The sequence below is a fragment of the Hippocampus bargibanti genome, linkage group LG11 (genome assembly GCF_051943395.1).
Source record: "Hippocampus bargibanti isolate YZ-2025 linkage group LG11, ASM5194339v1, whole genome shotgun sequence".
Classification (NCBI taxonomy): Eukaryota; Metazoa; Chordata; class Actinopteri; order Syngnathiformes; family Syngnathidae; genus Hippocampus; species Hippocampus bargibanti.
Genome location: NC_142744.1, coordinates 18,608,198 through 18,631,385, shown reverse-complemented (window position 1 = coordinate 18,631,385; position 23,188 = coordinate 18,608,198). Strand labels below are relative to the sequence as shown.

Here is a 23,188-nt window from a genome sequence, read left to right as displayed (position 1 = left end):
ATCCCTGTACTACTGTCATGAAAATGTTGACACTGAGGTTGTTCCTGTATTTGTATTTTCACTCAACAGTAAAAGAGATCTACATTTTGTGTGGTCTTAAGCCAGTGGATGTGTTTGTTGGAGAATGGGCAACATTTTCTTGTCAGCTGTCTGGCCAGGCGCCCTGCAAAGTGCAATGGTGGTTGGATGGCACTTTGCTGAAAAGCGGCCCGGTTAATGAGATAGGGCTGAGTGAGGGCCACATTCACACACTCACCTTTAAGAACCTGGCCACAGATGACTCGGGCACTGTCATGTTCAAAGCTGGCAGTTTAACCTCTGCAGCCAAGCTCCTTGTCAAAGGTATCGCTGAAATGAACATGAACATAATCAAAGCCTTTTACACTCTGCAGAAAGTCAAGCAATGTGTTCGTGTAGTGATGAATCCCTTTTTAAAAACCGTTTCAACCATTCCATTCTACATGTATATAAAATACAGTGGAAACTCCAGATTCGACCCTCAAAGGGTGCGATTTAGAATGCACGTAAACATTTCTGGAAAGAAATATGCCTTTAGAGTCACAAGTCCAAATTGTCTTCTTGTGTTGATCACTCACCAACGGATTTGCCATCATAATTCATGAACATTTATTATTTACAATTGTTTTGTGAAGCAGCTATGAGAGGTAAAATCGATGTTAACACATTCCGCATAACAGTATAATCATTACGATAACTGAGCTTTTTCTAAATATACTCACTGGGGCGGGCCATAGATGAAAAAGGAGTCAATAATTAGGAAACACATTATTCTAAAAACATAGCTTTAATTTGTATTTCATGTAGTCTGTAACATGAGCAAATCAATTAAATGTGTCTCAATTCCAGTGCATGAACACATTTTAGTTTTATTACGCGAAACAAAATGTACTGGGTGGGCAGGAGGTCCTTCCAGATGACTAACAAACTACAATGAATGTAATCAGAGAGACAGGTCGGAAAGTACTTGGTGTATCGAATGGAAGAAAGGTAGATAAGGAGACTTGGTGGTGGAATGGGGAGGTGCAGGAGTTTACACAGAGAAAGAGGTTAGCAAAGAAGAAGTGGGACACTGAGAGGACGGACGAGAGTAGACAGCAGTACAAGGAGATGCAGCGCACGGATTACTTGTATGCGAGGCTGGACAGCAAGGAAGGCGAGACTGATCTTTTCAGGCTGGCAAGACAGAGAGACAAAGATAGTAAGGACCTGCACCAGGTTAGGGTGATTAAGGATAGAGATAGCAATGTATTAACAGGTGCCAGTAGTGTGATGGCAAGATGGAAAGAGTACTTTGAAGATGAATGAGGAAAATGACAAGGAACAAAGAGTAGATGATGTGACTGTTGTGGACCAAGACATAGCAATTGCAAACATTAGCAAGGATGAAGGGATGGGGGAGGCACTCGGGCCTGATGGTTTACCAATTGAGGTATGGAAGTGTCTAGGAGAGCTGGCAGTGGTGTTCCTGACAGGGTTATTCAACAAGATCCTAGATGGTGAACAGATGCCTGAAGAATGGAGACGAAGTGTAGTGGTGCCCATTCTTAAGAACAAGGGAGATGTGCAGAGTTGTAGTAACTACAGAGGAATAAAGTTAATGAGTCATACAATGAAACTATGAGAAAGAGTAGTTGAAGCGAGAATAAGAGCAGAAATGAGTGAAGCCAGTATGGCTTCATGCCAAAAAAGAATATGACAGATGCAGTGTTTGCTTTAAGAATGCTGATAGAATGCTGAAGTACAGAGAACGTCAGAAGGAATTGCATTGTGTCTTTGTAGATCTGGAAAAAGCGTATGACAGGGTGCCCAGAGAAGAGTTGTGGTATTGCAAGTCTGGAGTGACAGAACAGTATGTCAGAGCACTACAAGACATGTGTCATGACTGTAAGACAGTTGTGAGGTGTGCTGTCGGTGTGACGAAGGAATTCAAGGTGTGGAGGTGGGACTCCACCAGGGTTAAGTTCTGCGCCCCTTCTTATTCGCTATGGTGATGGACAGGCTGACAGACGATATTATCCAAGAATCTCTTTGGACCATGATGTTTGCAGATGACATTGTGATATGTAGCGAGAGCAAGGAACAGACGGGGGAGAAACTAGAGATGTGGAGGTATGCCCTGGAAAGGAGAGGAATGAAGATCAGCCGCAGCAAGACATTGTGATCTGTAGCGAGTGCAGGGAACAGGTGGGGGAGAAACTGGGGAGGTGTAGGTATGCCCTTGAAAGGAGAAAAATGAAGATCAGTGTGTGTGAATGAATGTGTGAAGGATCCAGGTGCAAGAGTGATGCAACTGGAAGAAGAGATAAAGAAGGTGGAGAATTTCAAGTACTTGGGGTCAACTGTCTAGAGCAGGGGTGTCAAAGTCATTTTTTGCCGCGGGCCACATTGTAGTTATGGTTTCCTCTCGAGGGCCGTTATGAATTTGAGGAACCCATTAGAATGTTTAAATCCCTTCAAATATTACATATAGAGCACACAGCAAATTAATGAATAACTCGTTTTCAAATCTGAAGTCAAGAATAATGACTTTTATTGTGGTTGACATCCAAAAATATGAAATTTTGGCTCAGATTTTAGCAATCATCATGGAATTTAACAAGTTTGATTTGCTTTCGCGGGCCGAAAAAAATGATGTGGCGGGCCGGATTTGGCCCGCGGGCCTTGACTTTGACACCTGTGGTCTAGAGCAATGGAGAGTGTGGAAAGGAGGTGAAGAAGCATGTCCAGGCAGGCTGGAACGGCTGGAGAAAAATGTCAGGTGTGATGTGTGATAGAAGTGTTTCAGCTAGGATGAAAGGAAAAGTGTATAAAACGGTGGTGAGACCAGCCATGATGTTTGGACTGGAGACAGTGCCACTGAAGAAAAGACAGGAAGCAGAGCTGGAGGTAGCAGAGCTGAAGATGTTGAGGTTTTCTTTGGGAGTGACCATGTTGGATAGGATCAGGAATGAGTACATTAGAGGGACAACTCACATTAGAGGCTTTGGAGAGAATGTCAGAGAGGCCAGACTGAGATGGTTTGGATGTCCAGAGGAGAGAGAGTGACTATATCGGGAGTAGGATGCTGAGCCTTGAACTGCCAGGCAGGAGACCGAGAGGAAGACCAAAGAGGAGGTTTATGGATGTTGTCAAAGAGGACATGAAGGTAGCTAGTGTCAGAGAAGAGGATGGACAAAACCAGGTTAGATGGAGGACATTGATTCGCTGTGGCGACTCCTGGAGGGAAAAGCCAAAAGGAAAAGAAGAAGACAAAAGAAAATGTATATAAAAATGTATAGACTAGCACATAATACAGTAAAGTCTCGTTATATCGATATTCAAGGGAGTCCGAAAAAATATCGATATAACCGGGACTATCGATATATCCGACCCTGTTTGCATGTAATTTTCTCCGTGCGTGCATAGAAATAGTATCGATATAACCGGGACTATCGATATATCCGATATCGATATAACGAGACTTTACTGTACCTGAAATAATATTAGGATACAGCATCTGCAAACATTTATGTTGCTTCTCTTTTACACATTTGTCACATTGGTCTTCAAAGCACAAGTAGTTTTACATAATTAGCTGGCGACCAGTGCAAGTTGTCCTCTGCCTCTCGCTCAAAATCACCTGACAAAGGCTGCAGCTCACTCGAGAGAGACCCTTATAAAGATTATCAGTTCAGACGATGGATGGATGGATGGATGGATGGACGTACAATATTATTTAAATATTTACAAAGTTCTTTGAGACTGAAACCAGTCTGATGGAATTGTACATTTGCCTGTAAAGGCAAAGTAAGTCCAGCTTCCATTCAGCGACGATGTGAATCTGAGAGTGAAGAGGGGTCTTTCTCAATGTGCACCCTGGACCGACTGGTGACACGACAAGCACAAAACGCACACAATGAATGGATAGGTGAATTGAATTCTCTTTGCATGACAACAACTGAAAGGTCAGCAAGTGTCACGGAAAGGATGATGTTTGACTTGGAGATTCCACTGTCAATATAATAATCGTGTCCAACGTGGTTTTCTGCAGAGGCTCGTAAAAATTGAAATGAACTAATTGAGACTTCACATTCATGTTGAATTGCTTGAACTTGTTTTATGTATTTATTTGGTTTTTTTAAGTACGTCATGCAACTTGGTTTGGCACAACAGCAAATTTAAAAAAAAGACCTTGTGTTTTGGATTTTGTTTTTGATACAGTAGACCCCCCCCCCTCTCTCTCTTTCTCTCTCCGTCTCTCTCTCTCGCTCTCGCTCTTGCTCTTGCTCTTGCTCTTGCTCTTGCTCTTGCTCCTGCTCCTGCTCCTGCTCTTTCTCGCTGTCTCTGCCTCTCACTCTCTCTGTCCCATCCACATCTCAACCATCCATATTTTCAGTGGAAAGTTTCTGATTAAAACTGGACTTCTCAGAAATATGAGTTGGAGCTGAGTCAATAGAAAAAGTTTGTCGGTCTCCCATAACTGGTCAGTGCACTATCTATCTGACCTTTCAGTCAGTAGCATGTGTTTTTAGTCTAGAATCTGGTTAAATTGCATCAGAAGTAATGTAACTAAGTTAGATGTAAGAATTATGCACAGTTGTGCGATATTCACCAATGTTTACTTTTCGAGGGACCTAGCTGAGAACCAGAACCTAACCCCCTTGAAAAGATGGGGTCTACTGTATTAAGGATTTTGTCATTCAAAAAATGAATCATTTGGGGAAGTCACTCCAAGTAGTGCAGTGCTGCTCCACCCATCCATTCTGGCCTGTTGCTTTCCACTAATGACTGACTTATTTTACCATTTGACCAAATGAATCTGTCATTAGCTTGAATGTACGCTTGCCTCTAACATTTGATTACCCATGCTTTTGCACTTAAAATGGCGTCCTTTGTCAATTGCAATTTAAACTGTAATCTTGACATAACTTGTTTTTTTTTTACCTCCAATATTTGTCAGGTCAATTCGTAGACCAGGGTCACCACTCGGGTGGCTGTTGGAATGTTATAGAAGGTATCACTTGAAAATCCAGATGGCAGAGATTCAAACAGTGTAAAAATCACAATGTGTATTATTTTCAGCTGTGAAATGGGAAGTTTTATTTGGACCTACTTTAAAATATAAATTATTGACATTCATGTCAGTAATGTTAGTTTGCATAACAAAGCAAGAAAATTGTTTATGGCAATATATCCAGTTTAGGCTGAGCCGTTTTTGGGAATAACTTATACTGTGGATAGACAGCAATACAAGGGAGTATTTGTTCTATGAAATCATATTTCTTTGTAGAAATATGATGTAGAAATGGGGGACAAGCAATTTCCCCAACAAGAAAATCTACAATATATATTTCGGAATTGCTCAACATAAAATATTGCCTTGAAATTTAGATTTCAGGCCACTTTTTGTGGTGTATTTGGATATCGGTTTCCTTTTCATTGTGAGAAATCAAAATGCCAGAGCACTAACTTCACAGATCTCAATACTATTCAAAAAACAAATAACCGGTAAGTTGTGCAAACTTGTTCATCAAACTGATAGCTCCTTGTATGTATCCGTAGCTAAAAAGCGGCCCTCACTTTCAAAATGCTTGGTGACCCCTGTCTACTATACTATCATCCAACTATAATATCATCACTCACCTCAAAAGTTGCTGGTTATAAAACCTTCATTTGGCATGCACTGTACAAATATGAGTCTTAAAACACCACCCTGACCTTTGACCTTTGACACCTGACCTTAACCTCAGATCCCACAGTTGAAGTGGTGAACGACATGGAGGACCTTAGGGTGGTCGAGAACCAACCGGCTGAGTTCATCTGCCAGTTTTCGCGGCCGGTGAAGGCCGAGTGGAAGCGAGATGGTCAGCTGTTGCAGCCTGACGGCTGCAGGGTATTAGTGGAGCAGGACTGGACTGTGTCTCGCTTGTACATTAGCCGCGTGTGTGCTGAAGACAGGGGCACATACTCCTGTGAGGCAGAGGGGATCCGTGTGGTTGCTTCGCTTCATGTGGAAGGTGAGCTCTCCTCCACATGGAAAGAGCAACGACCTTCGGGGCCTCACCTACCTGGGAATTTTGTGGCGCTATCAACTGATCTGCTGCTTTTTATTTTTTTCACATCATCAAGTGCAAAGAATGTGTCTCTTCAATCCCTTCTTTTTTTTCTCCCCTATAGCCAAACCTATCAACATAGTCCAAGGCCTAGAGAACATGGAAACCTTTGATGGAGGAGAAGCTTTGTTTGAGTGCGCCTTGTCTCGCCCGGAGAACAAAGACTGTCTGTGGCTCCTGGATGACAAACCGGTGAATGAATCCCCCAATGCTGAGATTGTGTCCTTTGAGAGCGGCCGTCGTCACCTGCTCCTCCTCAAAGAGCTCCGTGTTAGTGACAGCTGCACAGTTACCTTCAAGGCTGGCACGGCGTGTACATCTGCCCAACTTGCTGTCAAGGGGTGGCAACTAGGTGTGGCAAAGCATCTGGAGGATGTGGTGGCTGCTGTCGGTGAGAGGGTGGAATTTGGTGTGGAGCTAACTGAGCCCGTGCTCGCGTCGGAAATCATGTGGTATGCCAACGGAGTTGAGCTCAAGCCCGGCCAACAGTGGATCACCAGGAATGACGGATGTTGCTATCGCCTCATCCTGAATCAGGCACCGCTTATGGCTCAACAGGAAATAACCTTTGCAGCCCGTGACGCTATCTCTATGGCTAAGCTCTCCGTTATTGGTGAGTCTTGCAGTTCATTAGTCTGTTTTTCATGATGGGTGAATTGTTAGAACAAATTACAAAAAAACATGGCTGAATTGTAAGAGTGAGATGAATTTGTACACATTTCTCATTTCTTTTGCAAAATTTCTCAGACATTGTAGATTTTTTAAACAGAAATGTTGTAATTATTGAAGAATATGAAATCTGAATTTTTTAATCATTTGAAAAATGATGAATTTCAGTTTGAGTCATCAAATTAATGTTTTTTATTGATTTGCTTATGTTTAAAAGGCATCCTTGGGAATTTGCATAATGATTTGTTGAAAAGCTGACATTTTTGATACATGATGATATTTTTAATATTTTTTTTCTTCAATGATTTCAATGGTTTTTGTGTCTTGTGGAAAATGTGGAAATTATCCGAAAGTTAAAAAAATGAAGCCCATGTAAAAAGTTATCAAGATGTCCTTAGTAAGCCGGGTTATTTTGATTTCACACGATAATCGGTCAACCTGTTCAGGGTGTCCCCAGCCACCTGCCCAGAGCGCTAGGATAGGGTGCAGCACCCACCGCGACCCGAGTGTGGATAAAGTGGTCTGTAAAATGAATAGATAGATGGAGATAGATATAGGTTTTCAGAGTCAGACGTTTCGTGTTGTGTCATCCTTTATGAGTAAGAATCTACTTCAAAGTCGGGCTGCTTTCTTCATCGCAGCTGTACCAGACCCACCGGAGGATCCTGAGGTCCTTAGCAAGACCAAAGAATCGGTCACCCTTTCCTGGTTCACTCCTCTACATGACGGAGGAAGTACCATTCTGGGCTATAAGGTGGAGATGAGGCTGGCAGAAAGCGCTCTCTGGCTTCCGTGCCACTCCACTCTCGTGAGCAACACTGACTTTGTGGTGGGAAATCTCACCCAGGGTACCGGCTACAGATTTCGTGTGGCAGCCATCAACAGGGCTGGTACAGGGGAGCCTGTTGAACTTCCTCAGACTGTGGAGCTTGGTGAGTGGACCATTCAATATTTAAGTCAGCCATACACCAAGCGACTCCTCTGAACTGTACAATTGTGGAAATCAATTTGCAATCTGAAATTGACTCTTCACAATCAGTATTAATGGACATTGTAACGATAGTCGCAGTCGCAATATTTATTTGACACTTATTTTTCAAATTGGACCTCATAGGGCCAGTATGGTGTGTACACATGATTATAGTCAGCCATCAGCAACACTTTTTAGTATGTTGTATTGGACTTCTGTCACGTTGTTGGAAAAATATTGATTCTGGAGTGTTTTGGTTGATATATATATAGCACTGTTGTGTGTTGTATTGCATTTTTGTGTCATATTAACAATTCCTTCTCTGGAACATAACAGTGTCCCAAGTACCAAATGCATAGCCCGCCAGTCCTTGAGATTGCATTGTTTCTCCAAGTACTGCCAAAAGTCTCATCTAAAATGTTGTGTATCGATAGAAATGGAGGTAAAAGAAAATGAGTCTGAGCAACTCGGACAGCCCAGCCTTCCTCCAGAGGCTGCTGAAGAAGGAGATCTGCATGAACTGTGGGAGGCGTCGGCCAAGAAAAGGCGCATGAGTCGTGAGCCGACTCTGGACTCCATTACAGAACACCCAGAGGATGATAAAAAAGGCAGCCCAAAGACAATAGAGCAGAAGGAGAGCAGTGCTTCAGAGAAGATGGATTCAATATCAAAAGAGAGTGAGCACACCAAGAAACAGACTGAGTCTCAATTGCACACCAGTTCTGAGGAGTCCCATGATGAGTCTTTGCTCGTGTCCTACCTTAAGAAGAGCAGTCAGCTTCAATCTTCAGCCACGGTTGCAACCTCCGATGACCGGTCATCAGCCACCGAGCGCTTCTTTAAACACTTTCAGATGACCGACCAGAAAACAACAGTTCAGCAGACCGAAACAAAGCAGGCGTCTACACAAGAAACTGAGATCCTGGAGATCAGCAAGGAAGACGAACCAGAGCTCAGGGAAGCAGCCATCAAGATCCAAGCTGCTTTCAAGGGCTACAAGGCACGCAAGGACATGCGGCCGGTTTTCAAGGAGGTTTTCAAAGACCAGACTAAAGAGCCTAATGGGACCATACATCTGGAGTGTGTGGCGGAAGGAAAACCCGATAAGGTGCGTTGGCTGAAAGATGGGGAGCCGCTGTCAGATGGTAAACACCACCACATCGACATCTACAACAATGGCACTTGTTCCTTGGTCATCACTGCCATCACCACCAAAGACACGGGCGTTTACACATGCGAAGTCAACAATAAGTTCGGAGTCATCTCTCACAGTGCAAAGGTTTCCGTGGGAACAGTGAGAGAATCATGCGGTCGGCGTCCGCTGACAGTTGGCTACAGTGCTGACAGTGAGCCAGACAGCTCATCAGGCAGCGAGATGGACGAGTCGCTGAGGCAGGCGAGCAGACGCCTCCGCCGATTGCTGCGTACGCGCCTCCCGCCAGATGTGGAGGAGGAACCTTTCATCAGTGCAGATGAAGGAGAACTCTGCCCTCCGGATCCTCACACTTACCGTGAGGATGACAGGTATATTTACCTCCGGTTTGACACGTGGTTAGAGGCGGAGGTGGCATCCAAGAGGTTCCAGGAGATGTTTACAGTCCACGGAGTCCCTGTGGAGACCAGCATCCTAGAGGCCGGACATCACAAAGTGGAGCTGCGGATTAGGAAGATGGAGTTCACACAGGATGGCACGGAAACGCCCACTCAAGAAAAACAACCTCCAGCATTATTATCTGGAGCTTCTGGTAAGATCAAGAGTATTGCTGATATTTCCTCTTCTTATTCTCTGTTGATGAGTGTCTATGAAAATACAGTTCACTGGAAAGACAGTAGCTCTGAATCAGTTTCACACGAGAGCAGCTATTGGTCCACTTATTTACTAACTGGCTTTTTAGTATGTAAAAACAACAATAGACTTTTGGACATTTGGAGATACATTAAAAGTAAAAGTGAAATCCACCGAATTGTTTGATTCGATATCATTATTTCATTCAATTATATTTCATTTGATGATATTTTATTTGTTATCTTAAAAACATAGAAGATGACACACAAGTGGTAAACGAAACCCAGTCTTTCAAATGCAAGTCAAAGGTCTTTGTTTTTAAAAAGATGATCACTGCTATCTGAGATGACAGAGGAACAGGAAGTAGACGGATGCCTAAATTCACAAATTCATTTCACAGGTTTGCCTTGGTGGAGGTCTTTTCTTTAAATACTTTTGTATTCCTCCTCCCCCAGCCGCTCCTGTCTTCTTGACAGAGTTACAAAATCAGGATGTGCCCGAAGGCTATCCGGTTAGCTTTGACTGCGTGGTGATCGGCAAGCCTTCGCCCGCTGTGCGCTGGTACAAAGATGGCAAAGTGCTGGAAGAGAATGACCACTACATGATCAATGAGGACCAAGAAGGCTGCCATCAGCTCATCATCACTGCCGTGCTGCCCTCCGACATGGGAGTCTACCGTTGCACGGCGGAAAACACCAGCGGCATCGCGGCCACCAGGACCGAACTCAGGGTTGACAGTGAGTTGAACCTCATTTTTCACTCACACATCTCACGTTTCGGGATCTCACAGTTCTGGCTGTATTTCTTCTATAATGATGATCATGAAAGACTTTGGACTAACAAGATATCTTGAAAAAAATATGTAGGTTGAACCACCAACTGGTCCTCAGATGCAGCACTAACTCATCACCTTCTCTGTTAGTGTCCTGCAGCTCCGATTATGACACTGCTGCTGATGCCACTGAAACCTCGTCTTACATCAGTGCCAAAGGCTACTTGTCCAGGTACTAACCTAAAGTTTTCAGATAGTGTGCATCTGATGCCTTGATCAGGAAGTTATTTTGTCACTCTTCAAGCAGGGAGACCGAGACCTTTGAGTCCGTGACGGAAGATGATCAGTTGCCTCAAGTTGTGGAGGAACTTCATGATGTTCACGCTATCCCAGGTTCACCAATGGCAAAGATGCAGCTCAGAGTCAAAGGTACAGTGAGAAAATTGGTCATGGAATCGGCTGTGATTGTAAAGATCATCTGGTGTTTTTTGTTTGGTTGTTTTTTGGCAGGTTTCCCCAAACCCAGAGTGTACTGGTTCAAAGACGGCCACCCTATACACGGCTCCGAAAGGATTTTGCTGTTAGCGCAGCAAGACCTTCACAGCCTCGAGATCCTGGAGGTGAAGAAAGAGGACATGGCGGAATACTCGGCCTACATCAGTAACGCGGCTGGTTCTGCTTACTCTTCTGCCCGGCTCATTGTTCTAAGTGTGTACGCCAGATTATTAAAAAAAAATAGGACATGAGATGGCATACGGATTTTAAGAACCACTGTTTTATTTCAGATCCAGGGGAGATTATACCTCAAGATGTGAAAGGTAATTAGATCTACTTTCATCCATACTTAACATGGAAAATGGAACTTACACAACCATGGCATATCTATCCCACATGTGCTCATTTTGTTGTTTTTTTGTTGTTCTTTTTAACCATATATCATATACTTAAATGTGACTCAGCATTACTTGTTTACTATGATCTGTATTTTGTAGAGTCACTGGAGTCTCTGGTGCCACCGCGTTTCCTCGAAAAATTCTGCAACAGAAAAGTGAAACAAGGAACCAGCATCACATTATCCGTCAAAGTTGAAGGTTTATACACCACATGCTTGAAAAATATTGTTTTTATTGTTGTTGTTTTTTTTCCTCCATTTCTGCACTTTCACCCACTCTGTACATATGCCTTTAGGCTATCCCACCCCAATGGTCTCATGGCTAAAGGAGGAGTCGGTAGAGGATGTGCTGTGGATTAAGCCTGATACCAAAGGATACAAAGTAGCAAGCTCCGGCCGCCAACACAGTCTCATCTTGATGGATGTTGGAACCGAGTACACCGGAGCCTACACCTGCATTGCCACCAATAAGGCGGGACAGTCCATCTGTACTGCCCACCTCGAGGTGGATGACAGTAAGAAAAAAATTGTAATTTCATTGACCAAGTGAGCAACATACAACAACAAATTGTTTTACCCCTCTTGACAGTAGTTTGCGGAACCTCCAAAAATGAACGCACCTAAATTTAGGGTTCATCCAATATTGTTCTGCAAGAATACCATTGATGTCAAACAAATTAGGAGTGACATTGAATAAACTTTCAACGCAATCAGCTTCTTTAAAGTGAAATCCTGGTCACATTTTCTTCGAACTAATATGTTCTTTATAGTTGTATTAACTTCATCCTGTCTACTTGATATCTAATTCAAAACAGATTATTTTCTTACATACAGTGTATTTGACGAAGGCGGAAGTATACGCCGAAACATGTAAGGTAATTGAACACCTAAAATACTCTGTCTGTAAGAAAATAATCTGTTTTGAATTAATATGTTCTTTGTTCCCCGACTAGTCAAAACAAGTTATTCTGATTAATATGGTGTTGATCAATTCAGAACTAATCAGATCAACCATTTGGATACTATACTACCTCCTGCTGTCAGCTGATATTTACGTCAAAGTTCCTTCGTGCGTGCATTGCGAATATCACGGCTGACCTGTTTACCATGTTTGCTCATCAGACGTTCACAATGGGAACACACTGCATTTTTCACTGTGAGAAAAACATGTCTTGAAATCGGAATTACTTGGACCAACCCAACTTATTGTTTAACTTTGGAAGTTCCAATGTATTACTACTGGATGATCAGTCCAGCTCCACCTTTGTATTTATAAGTTGTTCTCATTGTTTTTCTCAGCTCCACCACAAAAGAAAGAGACCAAGGCTTCAGAGTATGTTTTTTAATTTTTATTATGATTAATTCTTTAGATAGAAAATAACAAATGCAAATGTGATGTATCATTTTCATAAATCAGAGTTCTCGGGATTACTGTCAGTCCACCAGAGGAACATGCAAAGAGAGGAAAGGGCAAGTATCACTTTAAAACATTTGGTAATTTAATAATAATTAGTGTCATGTAAATCTGAACTAATAGTATTAAGCAGATTCTTTACTTACAGACAGTGTAGGTGTTCAATCAGCTGACATGTGTCGGCGACTACTTACGCCTTGTCATGTCAGCTAATTGAACACCTACACTGTCTGTAAGTAAAGAATCTGCTTAATAGTAGATATCAAGTAGACAGGATGAACTTAGTACAACGAACTGAACTAATAGTGTTTTGCAATTTGTTTCAAGAGAGCAAAATGTCCTACCTTGGTGAAGTTGGCTCCGAGGAATTTCTCATGAAACTCACCTCACAGATCACGGAAATGGTATCGGCCAAGATTACGCAAGGTATGTTTGTACTCTATAAACTGGGCCATCCTTACAGTATAGTCGCTGCAGTGTATTTACGAAATAGCAAGTCAAATAATATCACATTTTATGGATTTTGATTTCATTGCCATTGTCATCATCCACACGCTGTGCAGCTATTCTTCACTTTCTTGCCTGCACCTTCTTGAGCTTGTTGGCCCTATGCTTTTATTGTCGACCATGACTCGTGTTTGTCTGCACGTATGGCTTGTGTGATGTGTTTTACAACGTCCAAGTCTATCTTGCTTCATTCAAGCAACACATCTTGACCAGTTAACTATGCCATCACTTGACTAATAGCACCCTCCCAATGCTCAACCAATCATGAATGTGTTATTCAGACAGCATACAGAATCAGGAAGTGCTCCAGTGGATGAAATCCTGGCCCAAAACGACCAGTATGTATTACAAATGCATCTATTGTCATATACCGTAAATTAAGACTTTTGCACATGATGATGATGATGATGATAATGATAATGATGAAGCACAGACAAATTATTTATTTATTTAGAATGAAATCTCAGATGCAACAACAGCATTTGCTGAAACCACAATAGTTTTCTAATTTCTCTGTTGTATTACGAATGCCTATTGACTACTAATCTGTCTGTCCGACTGTCTATCCATCTTCTATCATGATCTATACATGATGGAGTATCTGTTTAATATACGTGTATTTTAGTTTATCAAATTAGACATTTTGACCACTATTTTCTTTTTTCATTGATAGCACGAGTCAACAGCACATTTCAAGCAGAGATGGATGTTTGTGTCCCTAAATGCATTTTTGAGGCTGATTTCAAAAATATCTTTACATATTTTTATTTATGTATTTGTTCATTTAGTTACTTGTAAGCACAGCTGTTTTTTAATATTATTTTGATGATGATGATGATGATGATGATGATGATGATGATGATGATGATGATGGTGGTGGTGATGGTGATGATGGTGGTGATGGTGATGATGGTGATGATGGTGATGGTGATGAAGATGAAAACCTAACCTTGCGTGGAGGGATGCCTCCGAGTGACTTGATGGGGGAACGTAGAGCACGCAGCTATATGCACACCAGCTGGCGGGGAAAGAGGTGGGGTCCCACCAGAAGGTGAGGCACCCAACTTTCACCCCACCAGAACGGAAGGGAGTTGGAGTAGCCACCCCACAACCTTCCTTAAATAATAAACAGGCGAGTGCCCTTTTGAGGCCTGCACTGGGTGTGACCCTCGCAAGGAGGGGGGCAAATCCCTGATGAACGATGAGGAGGAGGAGAAGGATGATGACACAACCTAATGTCCACTTATCCATTTTCTAATCCACTTATTCTAACAAGGGACGTGGGGTGTGCTGGAGCCTATCCCAGCTGTCTTTGGGTCTTTGGGCAGTAGGCAGAGGACACCCTGAACTGATCGCCAGCCAATCGAAGAGCACACATTACCATCCAGCCCCACAATCGCTTCTTGGGACAATTTGAAATGATTCATTAGCCATTAGTTCTGGGAATAAATTGTCTAGAAAAGGTGACTTGCATCTCTGAGAAAAATTATCAGGTTTATTATGATATTTCCATATATTACTGTTAATTAATTGTATTATATTTTATACAGACCATTATTATTGTCCTTAACCTTCTTTGCGAAATGATTAGTAAGACTATGAATAAATGTATTTTATTGCCACAACACTTACGTTCATAAATTGTACCATTAATTATATTTCATTAAAATGTTATTGTATTTTCTGGTATATAAGGTGCACCGGACTATAAGGCGCACCTTCAATGAATGAAAAAAGTTTTCAAAATAAAATTCATGAATATATAAGTTTTCCAAATATAAGGCACACCACATTATATATATATATATATATATATATATATATATATATATATATATATATATATATATATATATATATATATATATATATATATATATATAAGGCGCTACAGTCGAGGCTTGGCCTACACACTACTTCTTCTACAGGGGGAAATGGAGACGGTGGCTGCTGACAGTAGTTGCGAGACCCGTTGTGGCTCAATATGACTTCACATATCAGGCGCGCCTGCATATATGGTGCAGGGTCAAGGCTTTTGAGTACACCTTATACACCGGAAAAATAGGTTAGTTTGGGTTTCGTTTTTATTTTTAAATACGTATTTTTAAGTTTTGATTTATTGATTGGCTGGTTGATTCACGTGTCTCAAACTGATTTGGTCCACATGTTCATTTGTATGGCCAAATGTGATTCCTTGCTCATGAAATACTTTCGGTGATTGTAATTTACATCTTCGTTGATACAAATATACGTATATCGGAGTGCTGATTCAACTGGTCATGTGCCACAAGTGAACTGGCACGGTACAAAAAGAGGTTAGGTGGTATTTGACAGCTGTCACAAGAGACAAAACTGTGCTACGAATACTCTTCCGCTAATATTCAAATGACTCCAGCTTCCATCCCTCCCTGCTGTGTCAGGCTCATTGCGTGTACCAGGTGCAGATAGTGACGACGATACCAAGACCCCTTCGGCTTCCCCTCACCACGGTCGCTCTCGTCCATCCTCCCTGGTGGCTGACTCCTCGTCTGAGTCTGATGAGGGAGATGCCAGGGGAGAGGTGAGACCTTGCCATTTGAGAAACACCTTATGTGTCACGAAAAGTGATGGCAACCCTGTGCACGCAGATGTTTGACATCTATGTGGCGACGGCCAACTACGACCCCATCGTGGCCACCAAAGAATCCGTCTCATTGAAGGAGGGTCAGTATGTGGAGGTGTTAGATTCGGCCCACCCGCTCAAATGGCTCGTGCGGACAAAACCCACCAAGACGACGTCATGCCGCCAAGGCTGGGTGTCACCTGCCTATCTGGATAAAAAGTTCAAAGTATGCCTGCGTAGCATCGTATCACTGTTTTGGTTGCCATGTGCAAAGGGATGTGGCATAAAGAGAAGTTTCAGTTCTTCCACTGATGATAAACGTGTACCTCCAGCTATCTCCTGATTCGGGTGACCTTCCTGAGACAAGCATTGAGGAGGTGTCTGAGGGAGAATACAAGAAGAAGTTATTGTAAGTAAAACAAATCTTTCGATCCTTACAAATACAATCCGCCTCTTAATCAGCATCTTTGGTATCTTCTGTAGCCAGTTGATTCATGAAATCACAAACGCCGAATCAGAATTTGTCAAAGAAATAGACTTCTTCACAAGTCATCACCTGAGGCACGCCGACTCTGCTGATGCACCGAGTGACGTCAGCGTCCAGAAAGAGTTCATCTTTAGGAACATTGACGACTTGAAAGACTTCCATTACAGGTATGCTCGCTGCCTCGCCATGACCAGCTCGTCTTTGGGAGAAGCTTGGTGGCAGTGACATTGCCGTATGTGCATTGTAGGGCGTTCCTGCCAAAGCTGAGAGATTGTGAGACGGATGACGATGTCGCCATGTGCTTTCTGAAGAATAAGGAAGGCTTTGAAAAGTACCTGCAGTATCTTGTAGGCCAGAGCCAGGCTGAAAGTGCCATCAGTGACAAAACGGTCCACCGCTTCTTCAAGGTATCACTTCTCGTTTTCACGTTGCCTCTTGCCTCTTTTTATACTGCCAAGCCAGTGAAGTTATTTATGCATACTATCCATTTTCCACAATTGACTGTAAGCGTGAATGCTTACAGTCAAAGCATTCACACTCCTACAACATGACAACATTGTACATTTCACATGCTGTCAAGTTGAGTTTGTGTTAAGATATAAATAACACGAATTAGAATTAGCGTATTTTCCGGAGTATTAGGCGCGTCCCCAATGAATGGTGTATTTTCAAACTTTTTCCATAGATAAGGCGCACCAGAGTATAAGGCACACCTTCAATGAATGAAAAAGTTTCCAAATATAATATATAAATATATAAAAGTTTCCAAATACAGTAAAGTCTCGTTATATCGATATCGGATATATCGATAGTCCGGTTATATCGATACTTTTTCTATGCACGCACGGAGAAAATTACATGCAAACAGGGTCGGATATATCGATAGTCCCGGTTATATCGATATTTTTTCGGACTCCCTTGAATATCGATATAACGAGACTTTACTGTATAATATATCAATGTTTCCAAATATAAGGCACAACACATTATAAGGCTCTACAGTAGAGGCTGGGGTTACGCACGACTTCCCTCTACCGGGTGAAATGGAGTCGGTGGCTGCTGACAATAGTTGCGAGACCTGTCGTGGCTCAATATGACTTTACATATAAAGTGCATATGTGTCTAAGGCACAGGGTAATTTGTGAATAAAATCAAGGCCTTTTGGTGCTTTTTGTTGAGGCACTTTGCAGTATAAAGCGCTCCTTCCATGAATGGCCTATTTTAAAAGTTTTTTTTGTATTAGAAATATGTGTTGTGGCGCGCTGCATTATAAGGTACTGCGTTTAGAATGGAAGCCAAAATCTACAATAGGGTGTGCGGTTGCGCTATGCATCCACTAGATGGAGTTACACAAAAGCAATACTACACAACATACGAGCTGTCTTTAGAGCAGACATGTTCATAAGTGGCCAAATGCCGCTCGTAGTAAATTTTCTTCTGGCCGTAGCCTGAGTCAGAAAATCAATATCCCACATGTAGAATGAATGCACTGGGCCGTAGTGCTGTTAGCTGTGTGTGCTAAGTGCTGCCATCTACAAGCTCAATTAGGAACAGCAAATTAGTATATGAATCTTCTTCTTTTCCTTTCGGCTTTTCCCTTCACGGGGTCACCATAGCGAATCAGTGTCCTCCATCTTCAGAGGGTTAATTCACATGTTTGTTTTGGCCAAGCTTTTACGTCGGATGCCCTTCCTGACACAACCTTCTGTATTTATACCGGCTTGGGACCGGCACAAGAAGACACTGGCTTGTGTCCCTGTGAGGCTACAGAACAAGTAACTCTATGAATTTAATAAAGATGAAGATGGTCAGTAAAAGGCTCCCAAACATAAAATGGTCATCGGCACAGCAACATTCAAAAAAGCAAGACTCTACTCATTATTTGATGACAAATTAGTATATGAGTAATGGACTGAATGAGCACCCCAATTTTCTAAAATGGTGATTTTCATTTTTTTTAATTCTCAAATGGCGACCACGAACAAAAGAACAGATTAATTGTGTTCAACTGTTACAATAAAGTTAAAGTATTAAAAAAAGTGAAGTTGAGTGAATTTTCAATGTCAATTCAATTTTGATATCCATGTTTCAAATGAACCAAAAGACATGCTTAAGATATACGAAATTACATAAAAAAACATGCAAAACATAGAATGGCTCGCTGAAATTTAGTTAAAATAATTGTCGTCTATGTAAAAAACGTCCACCAAGGTTGGGCCCCCTACATTTCAAGCACACCAAATCTGGCCACCTTTGCAAAACGTTTCACCACCCCTGCTTTAGAGCTTTTTAACCGCTGCAGGTATATTATTGTCAACTGGTCCTAACACGGACAAAAAATAAATACAAATGGCATGACAAACCAATAAATGAACGACAAAACTTATGAAGACAATTGATTCAACAAAAAGGCACACAAATGTCATGGGCTCACATCTATCCGGAGCTAACTGTCTTTAGTAATCTTCCTTGTCTCCTTCTCTCCTTTAGTCAGTCGTGAGCTTTTGGAGAGCTCACAAAGATGTCTGGTTGAGTGTAGCAATGGCATGTCAGTTACTTTTGGGCAGAACCCTTTTAGGATGCAATTGGTTCCTGCTAATAATTGTCACTAGATAGCATCGGTCTCTTTATATTAGGCGCGTCGGATTATGGGGTACGCTGTCACTTTTTGAGAAAATGGAATGCCTTTGGGTGCCCCTTACAATGCATAAAAGACACTTGGGTTCCATAGTGTAGTGGTTATCACATCTGCTTTACACGCAGAAGGTCCTGGGTTCAAGCCCCAGTGGAATCACCTCTTTTTGCGAATGTCCCCACTGTGGGACTATTACATGTTTTCTGATAGTTTTGTTCTTTTCCTTTCATTTATGGATTAAGTGGGACCTGTTGTTCCTGCAGAAACATGCATCATCGGGGAGTAACTCCAGATGGTTCTGGTTTTGTACAACCCTTCCCATTATGTCATAACAGGAGTACACTGAGAAGGAGCAAGCCAATGCAGACCCAGCTAGCCCGCCTATACGCAGCATCAACGCCTACCTGCTACAACCGCTGGACAGGATTCAGAAGTACAAGGTCTTCCTCAAGGTGACGTCCAATAGTTGTGTGTTTCTTTCGAGATGTTGAATCATCTCGGTTGTAATGCACCTGACTCTTCAACATTCCCAGGAGCTCATTCGAAACAAGGCCAGAAATGGCCAGAACTGCTGCCTCCTAGAAGAAGCGTACGCTATGGTGTCGGCACTACCACAACGTTCAGAGAATACCCTCCACGTCTCCTTGATTGAGAACTACCCTGCCAACCTCGAAGCATTAGGAGAGCCTCTTAGACAGGTGTGTGTTCAGTTTGACCTAATTTCTTTTCAGTCATATAACTTTAAAATGTTTACATGGTTATTAATTTCAGCATTCACATTAATGACCACAGAAATGCTGTTTGGGAATTTTCAAATTCTCAGATGCATATTTTTTTTGTGTGTGCTGTATCCCCACATGTTCTCTGTGTAACTTTGATTCAGCGTGATTTTGCTCAATTTACTTTTATCCATGACCTTTTCCTTTTTTTCCCCGACAAGGCAAAGCTGTTTTTTGACCAAAACCTCTCAGGGATGAAAATAACAGTATAGTTGTATTAAGTTCATCCTGTCTACTTGATATCTAATTTAAAACAGATTATTTTCTTACAGTGTTTTTTAGGTGTTCAATTACCTGACATGTTTCGGCGTATACGCCTTCGTCTGAGTGTCACGGTTGAATTAAATAACAGTATAATACAGACCTCCACTTCTCCACTGTCTCACTACTAGGGTCCATTCCAAGTTTGGGAGGGGGCTCCTGGAATAAGAACATCTTCTCGAGGTCACCACCGCCACGTCTTCCTCTTTAAGAACTACTGCATCATCTGCAAATCCAAGAGAGATAGCAACATCGATTCGCAATCATACGTCTTTAAGAACATGATGAAGGTGAGACTCGACAACCCTGTGACTAATCTGTCACAAACTGCATCTCACTTTTTGATTTGCACCCTGCCATAGCTGAACAACATTGACGTGAATGACGTGGTGGAGGGCGACGATCGTGCTTTTGAGATCTGGCACGAACGTGAAGATTCGGTGAGGAAGTACACTTTGCAGGCCCGAACCGTGACCATCAAAAACTCTTGGCTGAGAGACTTCAGAGAACTGCAGCAGAGATACAGCATGCCCGCCTGGAGTAAGTCGACCAAACTTTTGTCTTCATTTCATTGTCAAACTCTCATGACCAGATGGCCTGTTGAAATCTCCACTCAAAACAAATACTAACCTACTTTACGGAAACAAACGCTTCCTTTTTCTTGAGGGCAAAAATGGGTATCACTTCATCAAATTCACTGCATCAATTATGATGGACATTTGATAACCAAAACAGCAGCACGTGCTGAAATGCATCAGAATCAGAAAACCTTTAATTCGTGTCCAAAATATACAGTACTGTTAGGGCCATTATTAATGAAGCAGGAATCAAAAGTAAGAACAAACAAGATGATTTAATCTCTTTGTATGGTACAAAAGCATGTTTCTTCAAGGGCAGTGGGAGGGGGAGAGAGAGAGGGGCAAGCCACATTCAAAGGTGTGGCATTTCAAACAAGTCTATCAGCTACTGGTGATATTGTTTAAAATCAGCTACAAACTATCTAGAAGTGGGAGCTTACAATCAAACCAAAAGTAAGTATGCAAAAGTTTAGATATTTAAAGTGACAACAGATGTTAAGAATGTGTTCGTATTGCGAATTGCCCTAACAGGTACAATTACAGAAAATCATATTCATCCAAAACTTGTAGCAGATGAAAAAACCCTGGAATAACATTTCCAAAAAGATTGGACACCTTGATCAACAACAAAAAGTATATTTTAAAAAACATGTGCCCCAACAATAGTTTTCACTGGTTTTTTTTTTTTTTTTGGGGGGAAGGTCCTCCTGATTTTGTAGAAATACTGGCAAACTGTACAGCTGAACTCGGGCAGACTGTTAAACTGGCGTGCAAGGCCACAGGAGTCCCCAAACCTGCCATCACCTGGTACAAGGGTAAGACATACGTTCCTCATCCACTGTCTGGCCTCAAGTATGAAATCACGGAAGAAATCTGGACTATTCTTGTTTATCAAACACAGTTCACTTCTGATGTGAAAGGCTTCTGCAGTTCTTTAAATTTTCAATGTGGCCTAGATGATTGAGAATCTACGCATCGCATAGATTGAGTGTGTTTTGTTATTCACTGCCATTCCCAAATTTACTCAAGAATTGAAAAGTGTGAAGGGGTCACTTTTCCTGAATTATTTCGGGTTTTGGTTTTACTTGCGGGGGGATACCGGTCAAGACCTATGGCAATGTGTACCTTTCCACGAGGGGGGCAGAATTTGCATTTTATACACATGCCCCCATTTCAAGCTCAGATAAGTCCCGACCCATATTACTTAGGAATGAACTCTTTTTATGATGAAAGAAGGGATTCTAAGGTTTCTTACGCTGCATTGACTGTTTATGTGCTCCCAAAACTCGATATTCTGTGGGTCCTGCAATTTGTGTGAAAATGACAATAACCCTGGCACTGGAGTGGACACATTTTGGCACATCGTCTGGCAGTTAAAGCATTAATATTTCTGCTTGACTTGCTGGCTGTAGATGGATGCACAGTTGAGGCAGACCCTCATCACATCATTATCGAGGACCCCGACGGCTCCTGCACGCTAATACTGGATAACATGACAGCCGAGGATTCAGGCCAGTACATGTGCTTTGCCATGAGCTCGGCCGGCAACGCCAGCACGCTGGGCAAAATCACCGTACAGGGTGAGCAGCTCACACAGAGAAAGTCCCCGGGCTATTTTTTTAAAATCTTTAACAAGCCATTCATTTGTGTCCTCAGTGCCTCCGCGGTTTGTGACCAAATTGAGGAATGCGATTTGTGTCTCCGGCGAAGACACTCAGTTCACTTGTGTCATCCAGAGTGCTCCCAGTCCCAAAATCAGGTATAAATATTCAACGTCTTGCAGAGAGCCAGTTTGTAACATTTGTATGAAATGTCCCCATGTCAATAATTTCCGGCGGTGTGTGAATGCGCGATGAAGATGGTTCAAGGACAGCCGCCTGCTGAGCGACAAGGAAAAGTATGACACCCACAATGACCTCCGCAGCGGAGTTTTGGTATTGGTGATCAAAAATGTGACAGATCGAGACCTGGGGCACTACGAGTGTGAGGTTGGTCTTCATGAATGTTGTTGTTTTTTTTCAGCCTTGTCATCGCTATGAGAAGACTGTCAATTTCATATCTAAATAAAGACATACATTTGTCAATTGTCTTCACTCATTGTCGCCAGTTGTCCAACCGTCTGGGCAGTGCCAGGTGTGCCGCTGAGTTAGTTTATCCATCGGCAGGGAGCAGTGGTGAGCAGGCCATTGTTCTTGAAGGTAAGAAGAAATGGAGTACTATAGTGGAACTCACATTTTTTTGCATCATTCCAACTACTTAATTTATTCACTCGGCATTCTGTCTAGTCACCGAACAGGAAACAAAAATACCAAAGAAAACTATCATCATGTAAGTGGCATTCATGCATTGTCTATGTTCTTTTGTTGTTTTTTGCCTTGTCATCACTGCTTTACTTACACCTACAACATTTATCCATGGGAAGTAATGGGAAATGTGAATACCATATTTTCTGATCTATAAGGCGCACCCAAAAGCCTTGATTTTCTTAAAAAGATGACCTTAAATGCTCAACAGGTCTCGAACCCACTGTCAGTAGCCATTGACTCAATTTCCCCCTGTAGAAGAGGTAACAGTGATAATACATATAATTTCTAAGCGCCTTTCAAAACTCTCAAGGACACTTTACAATCACGGGATAAGAACCTTTTTTGTGCGGGTGAGCAGCGACAGCCATTCGCGCCAGCGTTCACTCTACCGGGAAGTAACACAGCAGCAAATTTATG

The 23,188-nt window shown here is 42.2% G+C and overlaps 1 protein-coding gene and 1 non-coding gene across 2 annotated transcripts in view; both read left to right on the top strand.

Moving 5' to 3' along the window:
* Positions 1-23,188, top strand: part of obscnb (obscurin, cytoskeletal calmodulin and titin-interacting RhoGEF b) — an 85,361-nt gene that overhangs the window by 58,591 nt on the left and 3,582 nt on the right. Inside the window, exons 47-77 of the mRNA XM_089009112.1 lie at positions 70-342; positions 5,751-6,017; positions 6,178-6,726; positions 7,424-7,714; positions 8,187-9,497; positions 9,994-10,275; positions 10,461-10,542; positions 10,615-10,739; positions 10,821-11,018; positions 11,096-11,128; positions 11,303-11,401; positions 11,499-11,717; positions 12,502-12,535; positions 12,620-12,672; positions 12,944-13,042; positions 13,405-13,461; positions 15,544-15,683; positions 15,751-15,951; positions 16,058-16,134; positions 16,209-16,379; positions 16,460-16,619; positions 19,183-19,299; positions 19,381-19,545; positions 20,019-20,177; positions 20,250-20,427; positions 21,167-21,280; positions 21,878-22,045; positions 22,122-22,224; positions 22,324-22,453; positions 22,573-22,663; positions 22,751-22,793. Coding sequence (XP_088865238.1) covers positions 70-342; positions 5,751-6,017; positions 6,178-6,726; positions 7,424-7,714; positions 8,187-9,497; positions 9,994-10,275; positions 10,461-10,542; positions 10,615-10,739; positions 10,821-11,018; positions 11,096-11,128; positions 11,303-11,401; positions 11,499-11,717; positions 12,502-12,535; positions 12,620-12,672; positions 12,944-13,042; positions 13,405-13,461; positions 15,544-15,683; positions 15,751-15,951; positions 16,058-16,134; positions 16,209-16,379; positions 16,460-16,619; positions 19,183-19,299; positions 19,381-19,545; positions 20,019-20,177; positions 20,250-20,427; positions 21,167-21,280; positions 21,878-22,045; positions 22,122-22,224; positions 22,324-22,453; positions 22,573-22,663; positions 22,751-22,793 — 5,989 coding nt within the window. The remainder of the gene's footprint in view (positions 1-69; positions 343-5,750; positions 6,018-6,177; positions 6,727-7,423; positions 7,715-8,186; positions 9,498-9,993; positions 10,276-10,460; positions 10,543-10,614; positions 10,740-10,820; positions 11,019-11,095; positions 11,129-11,302; positions 11,402-11,498; positions 11,718-12,501; positions 12,536-12,619; positions 12,673-12,943; positions 13,043-13,404; positions 13,462-15,543; positions 15,684-15,750; positions 15,952-16,057; positions 16,135-16,208; positions 16,380-16,459; positions 16,620-19,182; positions 19,300-19,380; positions 19,546-20,018; positions 20,178-20,249; positions 20,428-21,166; positions 21,281-21,877; positions 22,046-22,121; positions 22,225-22,323; positions 22,454-22,572; positions 22,664-22,750; positions 22,794-23,188) is intronic.
* Positions 18,934-19,006, top strand: trnav-uac (transfer RNA valine (anticodon UAC)). Its single transcript has one exon. It is a non-coding gene; the product is annotated as a tRNA-Val (tRNA).